This window comes from Theropithecus gelada, chromosome 16, assembly GCF_003255815.1.
Source record: "Theropithecus gelada isolate Dixy chromosome 16, Tgel_1.0, whole genome shotgun sequence".
NCBI classification, from domain to species: domain Eukaryota; kingdom Metazoa; phylum Chordata; class Mammalia; order Primates; family Cercopithecidae; genus Theropithecus; species Theropithecus gelada.
The window spans coordinates 76,605,595-76,626,277 of record NC_037684.1 but is presented as its reverse complement, the minus strand read 5'-3'; the positions used below and the strand labels follow the sequence as shown (position 1 = coordinate 76,626,277).

At 39.5% G+C, this 20,683-nt stretch overlaps 1 protein-coding gene and 1 non-coding gene across 3 annotated transcripts in view; both read left to right on the top strand.

The window, feature by feature from the left end:
* Positions 1–20,683, top strand: part of NCOR1 (nuclear receptor corepressor 1) — a 189,511-nt gene that overhangs the window by 78,138 nt on the left and 90,690 nt on the right. Inside the window, exons 14-18 of one of the 2 annotated variants that reach the window (XM_025363073.1) lie at positions 749–803; positions 1,555–1,656; positions 12,176–12,303; positions 17,673–17,890; positions 19,525–19,587. In XM_025363073.1, the coding sequence (XP_025218858.1) occupies positions 749–803; positions 1,555–1,656; positions 12,176–12,303; positions 17,673–17,890; positions 19,525–19,587 (566 nt within the window). The remainder of the gene's footprint in view (positions 1–748; positions 804–1,554; positions 1,657–12,175; positions 12,304–17,672; positions 17,891–19,524; positions 19,588–20,683) is intronic. The other variant, XM_025363074.1, reaches the window with a different exon arrangement.
* Positions 1,096–1,200, top strand: LOC112610556. Its single transcript, XR_003116432.1, has one exon. It is a non-coding gene; the product is annotated as a U6 spliceosomal RNA (small nuclear RNA).

The following is a 20,683-nucleotide window of genomic DNA, read 5'->3' as shown; positions in this document are numbered from 1 at the left end:
TTAGTAAAAAATATTTGGCATTTACTGGTAAATTGAACTGTTTTCACAAAAACTTGGTCCCATTTTGGCGTTTGAATCAATACTGTGAAAAGTAGAGAATATTGATCTTCCTGTAAGTTTATAGGTGGGAAGAGAGGTAACAGATAAGAACTGGGGTTATGAAGTCATGTTAAGAGTGGTTCCCAAACTTGGGTGCTGTCTGAACTTTTGGGGAGCTTTTATAAAGTACAGATTTCTGTGTATTACCATAGACCAATCATTTCCTGGTGTATGGTGCCCAGAAATCTGTGCCCTTTAAAAGTCTCCAGTGATTCTACAGTTGTTCCTCAGATTGGCAGTTAGAAAGCCCTATACATAGTATTTCTTTTCTGTTTTTTTTGAGACGGAGTCTCGCTCTGTCGCTTTAGCTGGAGTCCAGTGTTGTGATCTCGGCTCACTGCAACCTCTGCCTCCTGGGTTCAAGCGATTCTCCTGCCTCAGCTTCCCGAGTAGGTGGGACTACAGGCATGTGCCACCATCCCCGGCTAATTTTTGTATTTTTAGTAGAGATGGGGTTCTGCCATGTTGGTCAGGCTGGTCTTGAACTCCTGACCTCAAGTGATCCACCTGCTTCGGCCTCCCAAAGTGATGGGATTACAGGCGTGAGCCACCACGCCCGGCCTATACATAGTATTTCTTTTCCGAAGTTTTCTTTTTTAGTTGCTGAAATGTTTGTGTGCAAGTGTGTTTTTGTTTTCGTTTCACTCAGGTTTATCCAGCATCCAAAAAACTTTGGACTAATTGCATCGTACTTGGAGAGGAAGGTAAGACATGGTTTGCATTGGGAATGTTTGTAGGTTTGTGATGTTTGTTACTTTGAAATTCTTGTGCTCTAACACACATAAGTAGTTAACTAGAACCGATTTTAAAAAGACTGCGATTTTAAAAAGTCTCATGTGATTAATATAGTGATAATTATAATTATAACAGAAATCTTAACACAGAACACAGAACTAAATGGTTAATGAAAGATGACCTGATTTTTATTTCCCTAAAAACACATAGATTACAATGCTTTTAGAGCCTCATTAAATTTCTTATTAAAATACGAGTCTTGTGCTCGCTTCAGCAGCACATAATACTAAAATTGGAACGATGAAGAGATTAGCATGGCCCCTGCACAAGGATGACAAGCAAATTTGTGAATCATTCCATATTTAATATAAAATTGATTTTAATGTTTTTGAACAAAATATTTAAAGACATTTTTAAAATTTACATATATGTAAGCAGAAAGGGAATTTACTTGTTAATAAGAAAATATTTGAATGTTTCTGATAGTTCCTGGCATCTTTCACATAATTTGGATTAACAACTGTAACTGTCTGTTGTAATAGTAGATAATGTAAATAGTTTTAGAGCCTAGATATGCCTTAAAATGCTAGCAAAGTATGTTGTTGTTTTTCTTTAATTTGTACTTTGAGAATACCAGAGATTTTCCTTGAAAGTAATATTTAATTAAAAAAAATTTTTATTTCATTGGATCCTCAAAAATAATTGTTTTGTTTCTTACAGAGTGTTCCTGATTGTGTTTTATATTACTATTTAACCAAGAAAAATGAGAATTATAAAGCTCTAGTCAGAAGGAATTATGGGAAACGGAGAGGCAGAAACCAGGTGTGTTTTCTTACTGTATGGAAGATATTTCAGGATTGGAGGAAATAGGCAAGCAAAAAATGTTACAACAGAAGTCCTGCCCTTAGTGTGTAGTTTAAACATTGATGTTTCTGTTAAGTTAATGAGGATGTTGTAATTATTTTGAAGTTTTTTATATATATATATATATATTTAATGTATTGTATCTTGTATTTCAAATATATTTTAAGTTTCTAGTGTGATAAAATTAGTTAGAAAAGTTTTATACCTCTCTGTCATCTGAGTCATGCATTTCAGTGTCAGCAATAATCATGTAATTAAATATGAAACCATTAATACTTTTAATACACTATCTTTAGCCAGTCTGTTTATCTGAGGAGGGGTCAGGTAGAGTAAGGGAGAGAGATACAACATGGTACCTTGGTTAGGGATTTTTTACAAATCCTGGAACCTGATTTTGTTTCATATTAACTTCATTTGTGGAGTTTAGATAATTTAATTTCTTTTTTTTTTTCTGAAACAGAGTCTCGCTCTATCGCCTAGGTAGGCTGGAGTGCAGTGGTGCTATCTTGGCTCACTGCAACCTCTGCCTACCGGGATCAAGCGATTCTCCTGCCTCAGCCTCCCGAGTAGCTGGGATTACAGGTGCCTGCCACCATGTCTGGCTAATTTTTGTATTTTTAGTAGAGATGGGATTTCACCATGTTGGCCAGGATGGTCTCTATCTCCTGACCTCCGTGATCCACTTGCCTCGGTCTCCCAAGGTGCTGGGTTTACAGACATGAGCCACTGCACCCAACCTAGATAGTTTAATTTCTAAAAAAGCACTTTTTCTGCCTGGTGTGGTGACTCACGCCTGTAATCCCAGCACTTTGGGAGGTGAGGGCCAGAGCATCACCTGAGCCCAGGAGTTCAAGACCAGCCTAGGCAACATAGCGAGACCCATCCCGTCTTTTACAAAATAATAGAAAAAATTAGCCGGGCGTGATGGCGCATGCCTGTAGTCCTAAATACGTGGGAGGCTGAGGTGGGAGGATGCCTTGAGCTTGGAAAGTCAAGGCTGCAGTGAGCCGTGATTGTGCCATTGCACTCCAGCCTGAGTGACAGAGCAAGACCCCTGTCTCCAAAAAATAAAAAAGACACTTTTACTAAAGGTAGTTTTCCACAAGTACGAAACTGAAAAGGTTAGTTTTCATAGTTGTAATTCAGTAATTTCAAAATGATTTTCCCCAAAACAACTGATCAGCAGCTGCCATCGCTCACGGGTGCTTACCAGAGAGGCTGCTGTGCTACTGCCATCATCACAGCTAATATGGAGGCTTTTGCTGTCCACACCCAGATAGATATTACAATAAGGACTTGCATGCATGAGCTCCGACATTGCAACTATTCGTTAGCATTATTAAATCTCTTCGGGCGTTCCCACTCAGCCACCCTTTTATTGGGGTGGGGTCTTACTCCCTTTCTTCGTTTAATACCCCCTGGTTACCAGATATAGGTTATTGACCCAGTTCTCAGTATGCACAGCTATAACCTTTTTATGTTTTCTGGGTCATTATTTCCCACAGAACACCGCCACCCCACATGATGTGATTACATGTTCTTTGGAAACAGTATTTCTTATTTTAAAAAGTATAGAATGTTTCATGAGTCAACTGTGTAAAATGCTGCTAGAGGTTGAGTAAGCCAAGGTGCCTTAGACATGGATTTTCAGTGGATTAGTGAGGGGGCAGAAACACGGTTACACAGAGTTGAAGAAGATATAGAAGGTGAGGAAGTGGCATTAGTACAAGTGCAACCTTGTTTTTAAAATTTGTATATAAAGTGGAATAATGAAATGGGTCGGCAGGGCTAATGAGGATCAGGGAAGGGAGGGTAAAGGGCATACTTGTACACTGATGGGTGCAGTACCGTAAGACAAAGGATGGATACTTGCCAAGCTTCATAAAGATGTACTGACAGAAAATGAATAAATTGAGTGTTGACAGTGAGATAGGAAGCACTATTCCATCAGAGAGAAGAATATTGCCAGGGCTTTTTTTCCTTCTTCCCCTAAAGAATGTGGAATCAAGGTCCTGTAATACTTCCTGCTTCCCCTAAAGAATGTGGAATCAAGGTCCTTTTAGCTAGAGATCATAGGGACCATCTATGTTTTAAACAAGTTTCAGCTGCAATTTTTTTTTTTTTTTTTCGAAACGTAGTCTTGCTCTGTCACCCAGGCTGGAGCACACTGGCGTGATCTCGGCTCTCTGCAAGCTCCGCCTCCCAGGTTCATGCCATTCTCTTGCCTTAGCCTCCTGAGTAGCTGGGACTACCGGCACCTGCCACCACATCCGGCTAATTTTTTGTATTTTTAGTAGAAACAGGATTTCACTGTGTTACCCACGATGGTCTCGATCTCCTGACCTCGTGATCCACCCCCCTCAGCCTGCCAAAGTGCTGGGATTACAGGTGTGAGCCACCATGCCTGGCTTCAACTGCACGTTTTTAACAGTTTTTTTCCTAATTACCAAATAGTATTCATAACTTTATTTTTAGAAATTATGTATGTTACTGTTTAACATGTTCAGTCCTACATTAATGTGAGGGGATAAGGTGATACTTATCCAGTGTACCTTAGCCTTTGCCAGATTAGCAGCCAGTTGCCCATGATGATAGAGGAGAGAGCTCTAGGAGGAAGTTCTGTGGGGCAGGGATGTCTGTTATTCTGAAACAGTCGTTTCTGTCCTGAAGTTTTCTGCGACACGGTTTCACTCCTGTCTGTGGCACACTGATCCTTGTTAAGATCCAGCCGTGTCGGTGTTCTCTTCCATACATTCTTGTCGCATGTTTCAAAGTACCTGTCTCAGAATGTATTTGCAGATCTGAGACTTGCCACGTACACCCTCACCTTGACCTGAGCCTTAGGTTGCTTACCTCCAAGTAGGCTCAGTTTTGGGTTGGTCAGCACTTCTAGTAGGCTAGCCCTGCCCTCATTGGCTTTTAAGTTATTATTTTGAAGATTTTTCCTCCAGTTTTACATTTCTCTGGTTGTTTCACTGGGTATTTGGGAGAGGTGTGAGTTAAATGATGAATTTAAAGCATCATCTCACGCCACCAAATTTATCATTGTTTCTTAATTGTTTGTATACTTATTCCATTTATTTGTGTCAAAATAGAGGGGCAGCTTTTCAGAAATTAGGTGGTGTTAGTTTAAGGGCTCTCTGTGTAAAGTTGAATGCCTTTAGAGCTAATAGCAGGTAAGAGAAGAAGCCACTGGGTTTTGAGGAAAAGAGTGATGCCAGATTTCAGTTGTGACATGATTACTCTGGTTGCTGTGTTGAGAATAGTTTGTAAAGAGACAAGAGAAGAAGCAGAGAGACCAGTTAGGAGTTTGTTTTAGTAATCCCATTGGCTTGGACTAGGCTACAGTGAGGAGGTGGGGAGAACGGATTAGTTTCCGGATGTACTTTTGAAGGTAAAACCACGAGATTTTGCTGGTGATTGATTGTGGGGATGAGGGAAGGACAACAATCAAGGAAAACAAGTTTTGACCTGTGGACTTGCCATTTGCTGTGATAGGCGTGAATGAAGGAGGAGCAGGTTTTGAAGGGAAATCTGGACATGGCTGAATTTGAAATAGCTATTAGGTGTCTAAGCAGACATCCAAATGAGATGTCCAAGTAAAGTGGGTAGTCTAAGTCTGGAGTGTAGGAAAAAGTTCTAGGTTAAAGATAGAAAATTTGCTATATAGAAAAAAGTTTAGAAATACTTCTTTTTAAAAACAGAATTGAGTTGCAAGGTTAAGATTTTCAAAATCTATGTATCACCTTTCTTGATTTTACCCTGGTGGAGACAGAGATCCAAATAATTTGAAAATCGCTTTGCTTCTCTGCTATGTAACCAAGCTCCAGTTAGGAGGGTTTAGCTCAGCTAATCTCACAGCCATTATGGCATGTTTCCTTAAAGATTCTTTAGAGTTCTGCTGAAGTTTATGCTTGATCCTGTCAATATGAGTTTGATTACCTATCCTCTACTCCCAGCCTCCTTTTTATAGGAAGTAATTTTTATTCAGCAGATAAATGTATAGTTTGTGGCTGGGTGCAATGGCGCATGCTTATAATCCCAACACTTTGGGAGTCCAGGGCAGGCAGATCACTTAAAGTCAGGAATTCGAGACCAGCCTGGGCAACATGCTGAAACCCTGTCTCTACTGAAAATGCAAAAATTAGCCTGGAGTGGTGGTGCACACCTATCATCTCAGCTATTCTGGAGGCTCAGGACGAAAAATCACTTGAACCTGGGAGGCAGAGGTTGCAGCAAGCCTAGATCATGCCACTGCACTCCCACCTAGGGTGACAGAGCAAGACACCCCCTTCTGGAAAATAAAGAAAAAAGAGAGAAGAGAGAGAAAGAAAAGGAAGGAAGGAAAGGAGGGAGGGAAAAAAGAAGAAGAAGGAAGGGAAGGAGGGAAGGAAGGAGGGAAAAGAAGGAAGGAAGGAAAGCAAGAAAAGCCAGGCTGGACGTGGTAGCTCATGCCTAGAATCCCAGAGCAAGACTCTATCTCAGAAAAAAAAATGTATAGTTTGCTATTGATAGATTCTAAGTTCACAAAGTTTGATTTTTTTAAACCTGTTGCCATAGGGAAGCTTGTGTAGTATTTACTCTGAAAATGAGTTTTAATCTTAGACTCATAGGAAAATGAGACAGATATTTATATTTTTGTTAAAATTGTGTTCAGAGGTTATTACTGGCAGGAATTTTAACTCCTCTCTCCAAATTCTGATGGAGTCTGCCCCAACCCATTTTTATAGTTCAGCTTGTTACCATTCCATGGAGAGTGAGTGTGGTTCTCTATATGTTTTTGTTGAAGTAGTGAATACATATTGGAGATTAGAAGCCAAAAACCACTGTTGAATGTTATTATTTGGGATCTAGGATTATGCCCTACGTAATAGTTTGATTCTATGTACATTGTTCTTGCTAGCAGTAAGAATTTTGTCCCCTAGTAAATGCTGCATTTTTCCAACATAAATTGCCATCTGGTAAGTCTGTCACTGTGTGGGTAGTATTTACCGCTAGTTACCTGTGGTAAAGCAAGTTATGTTAGAAACCATATTCTTCATTTCCAAATGCTTGATTACTTTTCACAGGAATTCGTGCCCTTCTTTTTATGCTAACACCATTTTCCCCTTTATGCCAACATGTTTTTATTCTCTAAAGGTATTCAGAAGCATATACTTAGGTAAATATAGCAATTTTGAAATTGGAGGAATTTCTGACTAAACTGTTAGCTAGTCACTAGATCGAAAGAATGTTTCAGACAAGTTAAAAAGTTTATTATACCAGCAAGAGCTTTAGACCCCAGAGTGCTCTACCCCTTTGTAGCTATGTGACTCTAGGTGGGTCTTTTCACTTGGTGAGCCTTGGTTTCCACATTCATGAGAAGGGGGGGACAATAATACTTCGGTTGCATGGTGAATGAGAACTGGGTATGTGTGTAAAGTACCTGGAGTGCAGAGTCGGGCACAGAGAGTGCTCAATAAATGGTAGCCACTGTTACCTTCATTGCCATCGCCATAGTCTTGTTTTTTGGTGATTGACAGCTTTCACTCTTCAGGAAGTTAGTCTGAAATTCAGTTGGCTTAGGAACACTAATTGTTAATATGTTTTGATAAGATAGGCTTAAGATATTTTCTGTTTATTTCCTGAAGTATATTTTTAAAGAAAATATTGTCCAGTGGTGAAACGGTATTTCATTTTCTTCCTCTTGTAAATTTTTATTTACAATTGCTGCTTGTTATTAAATTTAGTAATTTAGTTTTTTGGCAACTTATTTTCTGCTGAGTGGGAACTTGTCTGTTTTTCTGTTTTCTAAAAATGTGAACATTTTCACAAATATAATTAGCATATATATATAATTAGATATTCATTTATATATAGTAGTAATGAATCTCAGCATAAACTATTATTTGATCTTGCCAAAGAGGACCCAGATGAAACTGAATCCTGTTCTTAAGTTATGTTGAAATACACTTACCAGCTCAAGCATGGTGGCTTACACCAGTAATCTCAGCAGTTTGAGAGGCTGAGGGAGGAGGATTGCTTGAGCCTGGGATTTTTGAGACCAGCCTGGACAAAAAAATTTAAAAATTTATACAAAAAGTTAAAAAATTGAAAAATTTGATTTTCTACCAAAAAATTAAAAAATTAGCATGGCACATTGGCATGCACTATAGTGTAATCCCAGCTATTCAGGAGGCTGAGGTGGGAACATCGCTTGAGGCTGGGAATCGAGGCTGTGGTGATCCGTGATTGTGCCACTGTACTCCAGCCTGGGCAACAGAACAAGATCCTGTCTTTAAAGAAAAAAAACAAAATCCAGGTGCAGTGGCTTATGCCTATAATCCCAGCACTTTGGGAGGCTGAGGTGGGGAAATTGCTTGAGCCTAGGAATTTGAGACCAGCCTGGGCAACACGGTGAAACCTCATCTCTACAAAAAATACAAAAAAATTAGCCAGGTGTGGTGGTGTGCGATGGTAGTCCCAGCTACTCAGGAGGCTGAGGTGGGAGGATCATTTGAGCCTGGGAGGCATAGGTTGTAGTGAGCCGAGATTGCACCACTGCACTCCAGCCTGGGTGACATAGTAAGACCCTGTCTCACAATAAAAATAAAATAAAATAAAAATAAAAGAAATACACTTAACTTTTACTTTTTTCTTTGAATTTTCATTTTGTTTTATATGTGTTCTAGAATATTCATTCATAGTGAATAGCTTGTTATTTGACCGAAGTGTTTCATGTTGTATTAACATCCTGATAGAATTAAACTTGTTTTATTGACTCTCAAGTATTGGGTTTAAAGAAGGGGGGAAAAGGAAAAACCTGGACAACGAGCCATTGAGAATATTTGTGTCAGTATAGGGAACTTTTAGAAGGGTTTCTTTTGAAGGGGTGAACCTCTTTTGCTCCAGCCACCCTGCAGAGTTGAGGGATGTAACTTGTAACCTTCATCCTAGACCATGTGGATTGATTGGCACTTCTCTTTACAGATTTGCCTGAAACAAAAGTAGTAGTTCCAAGCATCTCTTGTTTAAATTGGAGGTAATTCCTTACTCTCTTGAATGTCAGTGGCAGTTGTTTTGATAGGTCTTTATGCATATTGCACAAAGGTGAGGTCCTCCAGTTGCTGCTGACTGCACTTCCTCTCCACTCACCACTGCCTGGTCAGTATACAGAGTGGTGAGAAGTTCTACTGGACAGGTGCCAAATACTTCTCTAAACTCTAATCCAGCAACTCTGTCCATTTCTTTGGATTGTTTCCACACTTTCTGCAGAGCCAGGAGCTGTTGCCTTCTTTACACTGATTGGTTTAAGCAGGTGCTGCAGTTGTTTCTTATTCTCTAGCACCAGGGAAAGGGGAGTGAAGTTATTTGTTGGCTGGATTTTAGACAGCAGGGAACGTGTGAGATTACTTTGAAGCTCTGATTGGCATTAGAAGCAGAAAAGTATTGGGGAAATAAGATTAGCATGTGTTACCCAAGTCTAAGGGGATACTGAATCTCTTTCCTTACCTTCTGCTGAGTTGACATGTCCTTATCGTATCTTTAGGCTATAAACCATTTTCTGGGTTACACAGCTCACTTGCTAGGCAGAAGACATGATTTGTCCTTCCTGTGCCATCTTACTGGTTCAGAGTGACACATGGATGCTACATTGGTTGCAGGGTTAGGTTATTAGCATTTAAACAGGTCTTGTGACCACTGTAGTGTCCCAAGGAGTCCGAGCAGAATAAAACTTGCCCAGTTATAAAGCAGACCTACTCATGGTTTGAAAGTTTAAATTTTAAAATCTCCGTGATTGATCAGTTTTCTCTAGCAATAAATACCCAGAAGAAAGAGAAACTGGCAGTTAGCCAGGGTGAGAAGTTAGTAAGGTCAGATAAAGCAAGTGAAGGAATCATGGTATTGAAATGCTTTAGCAAGTACAATAGTAGGTACAGTTCTCACTGGACTGTGAAAATTTGATAGACTAAGGGTTTGAAGGTCACGATGAGGACAAAGCAGGATCAGTCACAATGAAGGCGTGCGATGGGTGGTTGTAGTTGGAGAGAAGACTTTCTGATTTTAGGATCTAGGAGGCAAAGCAGTGCCCACTGCTGATGAGGCAGTTGTGATTTTGCATGTAGGGAGTTTAATGGACATGACCTAAAAGTATTTTAACGGTTAGATGTTATGTTGATTGAATGGCGAGTGTTAGAAAAGCCATTGACATGTATTTTGAAATCTGAAAAATAATGTCAAGGCATAATGAGCCATGTGATGCAATCACTTATATATTCTAGGGAATATTTAAGAAGTCATTCCATAACACCAAAAGAGAATGTCGACATAGGGAGATTTTATGAAACGTGAAAAAGGAATTATTTTTAAAATATCACAGTTCAGCAGTGTTCTGGAAGTGGACCAAGAGGGATTCATTTTCTTCTTTCCTTCCCCCTTGGATTAGAAGGAGGCATAATGTGGGTGGGACTTCTTTTGGGGAGGCGAATAAGGCCTTCGTTCTCTTAAGGAAAAAGCTAAGTGTTGGTTTTGATGAATAGGTAGAAGACTTTGGAGCACTATTAAGGGAAATTTTTCTTAAAATTAATGAGTTACTTCCATGTTTTCTGGTGAAAACAGGTAAGAGGACAGGTAGAGTTACTATGAGGCAAGATTGACATTAGCCTGAATCAGAATGAACAGTCGGGATTGGAAGGTAAAAACTTTTCAGATAACCAGAATAAAGGAATTTGATTTTTGTTTTATCCAACATACGCATACACCTATCATCATGGTCCAGACACTCTCCTGGGAGCTGGGGCTGCTTAGAGAAGTAAGATTGGATTCTTGTTCTTGATGAGATGATAAGGCACAGAGAGCCAGACGGATGCTGATAAGCAGGCACTAAGCTGCCTAGTGACAGTGCTACAAGCAGGTGTGGGCTGTGGTGCAGAGGGAAGGACATGGGCCCAGAGTTCCTCTGTGGAAATCAAGAGAGGCTTCACAGGAGATACAGCATTTTGATCTGAATTGTAGAGATTATGTGGGACTTTACCAGGCAAGGGAAGGGTAGAAAGCTGTGCAAGTGCTGGGTGTGTTTAGGTGAGTCCAGAACAGCGAAGATGATGTGGCATGATTTGGATTGGAGGGAGGTGTGCACGGGCCAGCCTGCTGTGCTGTAAAGAGGTGTTGAAGTTCTGTTTTAATTTGGTTATACAGTCTTGATTTCTGAATTAAATAAAAATGCAGGCCAGTCACAATGGCTCGTGCGTGTAATCCCAGCACTCAGGGGAGACTGAGGTGGGAGAATCACTTGAGGTCAGGAGTTTGAGACCTGTAGCCCCAGCTACCTGAGAGGCTGAGGTGGGAGGATTGCATGAGCCTTGGAGTTTGAGGCTGCAGTAAGCTAAGGTCACACCACTGTACTGTAGCCTGGGTGACAGAGTGAGATGTTGTCTCTTAAACAAAATACAGCAGTTCCCCTTTATTCACAGGGGATATGTTCCAACACTCCCAGTGGATTCTTGAAACCGCAGATAGTACCGAACCTTAATATACTATTTTATATATATATCTCCACACATATATACACACACGTATATGTGTATATATATACACTTATACACACACACACACACACCCCCTTATGATAAACTTTGATTTGTATATTAGGCACAGTAAGGAATTAACAGTAACAAATAAATAATAAAATAGAGCTATTATAGCAATATACTGTAATAGAAGTTACATGAGTGTGGTCTTTTTTCATATATACTGTACTTCAGTCACCCATTTTCATACTGCAGTTGACTCCAGGTAACTGAAACCACAGAAAGAGAAACTCCTGATATGGGACTACAGTAGCATTCAGTGCACCCTTAGTTTCACTTTTTTCTTTTAGAGTCACAGGTTTTGCAAATGAGACATCAGAGATAAAAGGGTTCCTAATCTGACTGCTCAACTTAGAAATATTTAAGCATTTTACTTCTTTTCACCTTATTATATCTTTAGTATTTTTCCGAATTACTTCAGTCTTAGTAATGACAATGCTGTTTACTGTTCCATTAAGTAGACTATAGCTCAAAAGTATAAATGCATAAAGATGTTTCTTATAGCATTATAGATAGTGATGAAAAAATTGGAAACATATTAAGTATCTAAAACATGATAAATTATATATGGTTAGCAAATTTTAAGGTAGAATTGAAATGCTTGAGTGACAGATTAGATGTGGAGGTTGCCAAAAAAGGGAACCAACCCCAGATTTCCAAGTAGAATCTTAACATACTTACTTTCTCATGGGTCCAGATGCTATGAGCATTTGTGTCTGTGTAAGACCCTTTAAACAGTACATATAGAATACATTATAAACCTCTAGACTGGTTTTTAACACATGATCACCAGTTACATTGTAAATGACTAACAATCATTTAAAATTTTTTTGGATAGACATAATTTATCACACTATAAGGAGCTATTTCTGTTGCCTTTGAATTTTACAAATGATGGTTGATTCTAGCAGCAAATTGCCCGACCCTCGCAAGAAGAAAAAGTAGAAGAAAAAGAAGAGGAGAAAGCAGAAAAAACAGAAAAAAAAGAAGAAGAAAAGAAAGATGAAGAAGAAAAAGATGAAAAAGAAGACTCCAAGTGAGTTAAATAATTAGTTATATAATAAGTTAAATGTTTATTTTTATTTTTAGTTTTACGGAGTACAAGTACAGTTGTCACATGGATATATTGCATAGTAGTGAAGTCTGTGCTTTTAGTGTACCATTGCCTAAACAGTGTACATTATACCCATTATACCTCACCCACCCCCTCATACCCTCTCACCTGTTTGAATCTCCAGTGTCTATTATTCCACTTTCTATATCCATGTGTCCACATTATTTAGCTCCCACTTATAAGTGAGAACATGTGATAGTTGACCTTCTGTTTCTGAGTTATTTCACTTAAGGTGATAACCTTTAGTTGTATCCAAGTTGCTGCAAAATTATAGTTTTTTTTTTTTTTTTTTTTTTTTGCGACAGCATCACGCTCTCTTGCCCTGGCTGGAGTGCAGTGGCATGATCTCGGCTCATTGCAAGCTCCACCTCCCAGGTTCATGCCATTCTCCTGCCTCAGCCTTTCAAGTAACTGGGACTACAGGCGCCCGCCACCGCACCCAGCTAATTTTTTATATTTTTAGTAGAGACGGGATTTCTTTTTTCTTTTTTTTTTGAGACGGAGTCTCGCTCTGTCGCCCAGGCTGGAGTGCAGTGGCCGGATCTCAGCTCACTGCAAGCTCCGCCTCCCGGGTTCACGCCATTCTCCTGCCTCAGCCTCCCGAGTAGCTGAGACTACAGGTGCCCGCCACCACGCCCGGCTCATTTTTTGTATTTTTAGTAGAGACGGGGTTTCACTGTGTTAGCCAGGATGGTCTCGATCTCCTGACCTCGTGATCCGCCCGTAGAGATGGGATTTCACCATTAGCCGGGGTGATCTCTATCTCCTGATCTCGTGATCTGCCAGCCTTGGCCTCCCAAAGTGCTGGGATTACAGACATGAGCCACCGTGCCCAGCCTAGTAATTTTTAAATAATGAAATTTAATCTGCTGAAATTTTATTTTATTTACTTATTTTCGCAACAATCTCACTCTGTCGCCTAGGCTGGAGTGCAGTGGCATGATCTCGGCTCACTGCAACCTCTGCCTCCCAAGTTCAAGTGATTCTTGTGCCTTGGCCTCCCAAGTAGGTGGGATTACAGGTGTGCGTCACCAAGTCCTGCTAATTTTGTGTTTTTAGTAGAGATGGGGTTTCACCATTTTTGCCCAGGCTGATCCTGAACTCCTGATCTCAGGTGATCCACCCGCTTCAACCTCCCAAAGTGCTGGGATTACAGGCATGAGCCACCATACCTGGCCGAAATTTTAGAAACATCTAATAGTTACATGATTAAGTTGATGTGATTAAGGAATAGAATATTATAGTAAATGTAACTTTTGACTTAATGAACTTATTTGCAAGTCATGAGTTATTACTGCTTTTCAGAAGGAATGGGTTATAGTAATAAATACTTTCCCCCAGGATATATTGAATGTCATTTAATCTTTGATTTGGAAGATTCCTCAGGTTCTGTTTTTGAGTCTCAGGTAGTATATATTAGATAGTGTAAAAATGCTAAGAAAGGAAGACTTTTTAAATTTTAGATTCCAGTTTTATTGACTTTGTCATATAAAATGGAGTTTTGGGTTTGTTTGTTGTTGTTATTGCTGTTTTCTTGGTTATAAAAGTGCATTATAGGCCGGGCGCGGTGGCTCAAGCCTGTAATCCCAGCACTTTGGGAGGCCGAGGCGGGTGGATCACGAGGTCAGGAGATCGAGACTATCCTGGCTAACATGGTGAAACCCCGTCTCTACTAAAAATACAAAAAACTAGCCGGGCGTGGTGGCGGGCGCCTGTAGTCTCAGCTACTTGGGAGGCTGAGGCGGGAGAATGGCGTGAACCCGGGAGGCGGAGCTTGCAGTGAGCCGAGATCAGGCCACTGCACTCCAGCCTGGGAGACACAGCGAGACTCCGTCTCAAAAAAAAAAAAAAAAAAAAAAAAAAAAAGTGCATTATAGAAAAACAGGAAAAGAAAGAAAAGTATAATGAAAATTAACCTATGATTCTGCCACTCAGAGAGTTATTTTTGATGCTTTTGTGTACATACAGGGGTGTGGTAGGTGTGGGGGCATGACAGTTGGTTTGGTTTCTTTTTTCCCCAAGAACTAGCTTTGTAATTTACCTGGAACAAAATTCACCATTTTGAAATGTGTACATTGATGTGTTTTGACAAGCATATGCACTTGTGTCACTGTTACCACAATTGTGATGTAGAATGTTTCCATCACCCCAAACAGTTCCTGTATGCTCCTTTGCAGTCAGTTTCTCTTTCCTCATTTCCAGCCTCTGGCAGTCACATACCTGTTTTGCTTTCTCTAGAATTACATAAAAATGAAATCATGCAGTATGTATGGCTTCTTTTACTTAGCATGAATGCCTTTGAGATTCACTTAGGTTATTGAATGTATCAGTAGTTTGTTCCTTTTTAATATTTATTATGTTATTTCTTTAGTCCTTGTGGAACTATTTAAGATTTACCTAGTTTTGTGGAAGCTAAAGTAGCTAGTCACTTGCCATGGTTTTAAAAGAGACAGATATTCCTCTCATTGTAATTTTATATCTTAGGAAGATACCTATAAGGGAATATATTTTTTTCTTTTAATTTAGGTTAAACATGTTTTGGGCCATGTAACCAGTGGTTCTTCTCACATAGAACTCTGTCATATCTTGATTTTATTTTTTTGTTAAAATTTCTAAACTATTTAACAAGCTTTCATTTATTATCTATGTGAGCTAGGTCTTAGGGAGAATGTGAAAATATGTAAGATGTATACTATTCCCAGGTAGTTCATGATTTAGTAGGGGAAAACTAGGTAAAGTACAAGTATTACTTTAAGAAATAAAAGCCTGGCAGTAAGAAGTCAGCAGACAACCAGTTAAGTGCTTTGGCAGATTAAGAAGAGGTCGAGGCTACTTCTCTCTGGATAATTTGGAGGACATTATGCAGATGCTAGTGGTTAATGTGGGTAAGGTAGAGGGAATCACATGAATAGCTAGTGGCAGGTAATGATTTCATTAGACTTAACATAGTGTGCATCAAGAAGAGAAGTGGAAGGTGGATTGGAGTGAAATTATGTAGAGCTTTAATGAAAGCCAAACATGTTAGACTTCATTCAGGAGGCTGTGCAGTGTGTCTGTTTGGGAATAGTTAGAAAGGGATTAGAATGGATGGAGTGGTTTATTGCCAAAGCTATCCTGCTAGAATACTGATTCATTGGCAAGGTAGAAATGAATAGACTAGAGATATGAATCAGGGAGGCCAGCATGAAAGGCCAGGATTGGGATACTAAGGTGTTGAATAAGTGTAGTGATAGTAGAAATAGAGATGGTAGAATTAGTGAGAGAGGCATTTCTGAGATGAAATAACCAAAACTTGGCATTAGATCACATGCAGGAAGTATGGGAAAAAGGAGAGAGCAAAGGATGATATCAAATCTGTAAACCTGAATGATGATGAACATGGTAGGAGTGTTAACAACAAATGATTAGAGAATGACTTGGAGCAAGGAGCAGAGGTGAGGATGAATCTGATTTTGGATATGTTCAGTTTCTGTTGATGGGAAATCCAGGTGGCCCTTCCAGTAGGTAGTTGGGAAGACAAGCCTGAGTCTTTGGAGTTGGTATGTGTCCAAAGATAGAGATTGGAGTCTTCCCAGTAGAACGTATGAGAATGGGTAACCTCACATAGCTCTAAGGCTCTAGGGGAGAGCCTTGGGAAATCCCTGTATGAAAGGATGAGAGGAGCCCGGCACAGTGGCTCACTCCCGTAATCCCAGCCAAGGTGGGAGAATCGCTTTAGCACAGGAATTCATGACCACCCTGAGCAACATGGTGACACCCTGTCTCTACAAAAAATACAAAAATTAACCAGGTATGGTGGCACGTGTCTGTAGTCCCAGCTACTCGGGAAGCTGAGGTGGGAGGCTCCCCTGAGCCCAAGAGATCGAGGCTGCAGTGAGCTGTGTTCACGCCATTGCTCTCCAGCCTGGGTGATACAGTGAGACACTTTCTCAAAAACAAAAATCAGAAACCCAAAAGAAAGGATGAGAGGAGAAAGGTCTGTCCCCAGTAGGAAAGCCAGAATAGCAGCAGGGATATTTCAAAAGCTAAGTTTAAAGTGATATAAAAAGAAGAATTAACTGCAGCGTCAGTTGTGACAGAAAGACTTGTGGGGAAAATTGAGAAGAGGTCATTTGATTTTGCCGTTTGCAAGTCATTGGTGACTTTTGAGAAAACATCTTTTAACAGGAGGCTGCAGAATAGAAGCCAGCTTTATAAGGGAATAAGTAAGTAAAGGGAAAGAGGGCTATGTAGTAACTTCAATTTAGGACTGAAGGGGAGAGAATTATTTTTGAAAAAAAAATCAACATCTTCCATTAAGCAAGAATAATTAAGTCTTTGAGTATTGCCATCTATCCATTCATTTGCGAAAATGTACATTGAGTATGTTTTCTTAAATATAACAACCATGGGAGGTAAGTAGTACAGAGAATGGTCTTCCAGTATTACATGTAGTACTGTTGCTATTAATAGGAACTACCATTTTTCTACATGCCTGAGACGATGGTTAGCACTTTATATCCTGAGGGAATTTTAGCTTGAATAATAGCCAATTGTTATTTGATGCTGACTGTGTTCCAGGCACTGTTCTGGGTACTTTATTTAACTCCTTCAGTCCTGGCAACAGTCCCATGAAATAAACTCTTTTTCTCATTGTACAGATGAGGAAACTGAGGCCCATGGAGGCGAGGCAGCTTGTCCAAGGTCATCACATGGCTAGTAAATGACAACTGTGGTACAAACCCAGGCAGCCTGGCTCCAGAGGCCGTTTCCTAAGCATTAACCATTACTGCCCAATTTGTACATAATTAGTATCAGACATGATTTAGAGTATTGAGTCTGGTTTTCTAACACAATATTGTGGATTGTTACTATAGAAAAGGCATCTAGCATGAAGATCATCTGTTTTAGCCTCTTCATTTCATGCATGAGGCAACTTAGACCAAAGGCAAATAAAACCCTAGAATTTCTGCCTTTTGGTGTAGGCTCTTGCCTCTGGATTGGAGGTCTAGGGCTTTTCTGCTGTCATTTGTTGCTTTCTCATGTAGTTCTGGTTTCTAAATCAGTTGGTTTGAAATGTGTTTAAATTTTAAGTCCATTAACATGTAAAATAGGTCTTATAAAATGTCTTAATTTTAGCTGGTCAAAACTCTTAAAAATTATGGTATGGCAGAATTTTTTTTTTTTTTAAAGTAACTGAGAGATTAGGTAGTTTTATTCAGTTTCTATTTAGATAATATTCAAAACTAAAACCTTCTTTGATGTATGTATACTTTTGAATCACACAAGTTTTCATTTACTTTTATGTCCAGAGAAAATACCAAGGAAAAGGACAAGATGGATGGTACAGCAGAAGAAACTGAGGAAAGAGAGCAAGCCACACCCCGGGGGCGAAAGACTGCCAACAGTCAGGGCCGCCGTAAGGGCCGGATCACCAGGTCCATGACAAACGAAGCTGCAGCTGCTAGTGCTGCAGCTGCAGCGGCCACTGAAGAGCCCCCACCACCTCTGCCACCGCCACCAGAACCCAGTGAGTGGAAGAGATTGGCATAAACAGGCCGTAATTTTGTTTGGGATTCTGTTTCACCGCTAGGATAGGGTAGGAGGGACTTTTAATATTGACAACCTAGAAATAATCCTGAAGTGTGGTCTTTAAATTTTTTTAACTTCAATATCAAAGTTTTTTGAAAAAGAACATCACCCACAGTCTTGCCACCCCAATACAGCTGTTTTTCTTTTTTATTTAGTTGTTAGCTAGTCAGCATGTTACTGTGTCTTCTGATATCTTGACTTGGTATATATCATATTTTCTAATTTCTAAGTAATTTCCATTTTTATTTTTTAATGGCTGTGTAATCTTGAGGCATGACTTCTTTAACCATTCTCTTATTTCTGAATGAGTAGGTTGTCTGTCCTCTTCCCTGCTTTTAAAATGTACATAGCACTATAATAAAAAAATCTTTATTCACATAGTATTTTGTTTACGTTAAATTATTTTTCATGGAATAAATTCCTACGCAAGGGAATACTGGATCTAATAGTTCAAGCATCTTTCTCTCTCTAAGTATTGTCTCATTAGTTTATAAAAAGGCTAGATTAATGATACAGTACCACTGTTAATGATTCAGAGATACCAATGTTACTGTAACATGAAGTATGAAAGAAAATGCAGTTTAGGGAATGGCAAGAATGAGATAGGGGCACTAACTAGATAGGAGGAGGAAAGATAGGCTGGGGCAGGTCATGATGGGCCTTGTTTGAGATGTATTTTGCTTTGATTATGAAGTGGGGAACTTGCACAGGTTTTTAAATAGAGGAATGCTGTGATTAGATTTGTGTCTTAGAAAGATAACTGGTAGTAATTGTGGAGGTCAGGTTAGACAAAATAAAGGCTGGAGGCAGAGGGCCCGGCATATATGCAGTGGCCCAAGCAAGGAGGGGATGGATTCAGAGTTGATGCATGTCATTGGATGTGAGTGGTAAATAGGAGGCAGGATTCAAAAATTAGTCATCAGTCTAAGGAGGCTATTAGTACTTTAAGTGACTGGGTGAATAGTGGTAGTTATAAATTGGGAAAGGGAATGTGACAGGAGCTCATCTCAGGCCTAATGTTCTCAGGGTTTTGTTTTGTTTTGTTTTGTTTTGTTTCTGAAGCAAAAGAGAACATACTCAGTTCATGATCCATCTTTACCCACTGGATGTCAGACACTCAGGGATGAACTAAGGGGTCTTCAGGAGTTAGGACAAGATGGAGGCTTAGAGGAGAGGAGAGGGAATTGTGCTTGGACAGGAAGGAGGAGGGTTGCTTCTTCCTTTGACACTGCAGGAGAGGAGAGGTGGAGATCACTAAGTGGGAAGCTACTGGGTGAGGTGGGACTTCTCCAAAAAAAAAAAAAAAAGCTAAAAATGTTTAAAAAATGTAGACATGGAGAGAACTTTTAAGAACATTGAAAAAGATCGTAATATTGAAGTGTTGACTTGTTTCTTTTAGTTTGGTGGAGGAGAGGTTGATACTATCCTATCCTATTTCTGCAGTTTCTTTCACCAAATGCTTTTACATAGTCTTTTATGTCAGATAAACAGATTATATAATTATATGATTGGTTTGAATGAAGGATTTAACCTTGTTTTTCTCTGCCTGATTGGGTTCTCTCTTTATTTTAGTTTCTACAGAGCCTGTGGAGACCTCTCGATGGACAGAAGAAGAAATGGAAGTTGCTAAAAAAGGTAAATTGTAGTAGTTCTGGTTTCTGAGGTTTTTGTTTTGTTTTTTAGGGTTATTAGTAATGAGTGAGATGGAACTAATTTTTTTAAAAGGCAAACAGGACTCAGAAGTGACTTTAAGAGTTCTTTTTTGGTAGTATAGTACCCAATAAAGTACCCCCAGTGTGCCTTGTTTAAGATGCCCAGTTTTGAACGATTTAAGATTCTCTCTACAGTTGTATTTTGAATGTTATTTAATTAAAGAACAAGTAGGTCATTTTCACTTTTTTAGAGTAATTATGACTATATGCTATTGAAATTGTTTTGGAATGAATGTTGATATAAAGTCTTATGTTTCTGTTAATTAAAAGTTATATTTATAGGATGGTAAATACTTTTGTCAGTTTGCATTTGGTAAGTCATTTAATTATAAACCACTAGCAAATTGCTCTGTGATTCAGAGGAAAGAGCATGAAGTTTGTAACCAGGCCAACACAGGTTTGAGTCCTGTCTCTGCCACTTTCATAGCTTTGTGGCCTTCCTCTTACTCAGGCACTTTATGGACCTTGTGCTTTTCTGTTGTTGCTTGTTAATGTACTATAATTTGAAATTGAACTAAAATTTCTAATAGGATAAATAATTGGTAATATTGAGAAAGATTAGCTAATTTTTTGGTGGTTAAATATTTACCTTGCAGTTGTAAAGATAAATTATTGTAAATAGCTTGACATTTGAGTGACACATTTCAGATTTTTTTTGTATCTTCCCGTATATATGTATACAAATGCATAGATACATATTCTTTGCACATATGTGTGTGTTTATGTGTGTGCATATATATATATATATGTAGATAGATAGATTAGAGAAGTGTTAAATTGCATTGGTTTCGGCCGGGCGCGGTGGCTCACGCCTGTAATCCCAGCACTTTGGGAGGCCGAGGCGGGTGGATCACAAGGTCAGGAGATCGAGACCATGGTGAAACCTCGTCTCTACTAAAAATAGAAAAAATTAGCCGGGCGCAGCGGCGGGCGCCTGTAGTCCCAGCTACTCGGGAGGCTGAGGCAGGAGAATGGCGTGAACCCGGGAGGCGGAGCTTGCAGTGAGCCGAGATTGCGCC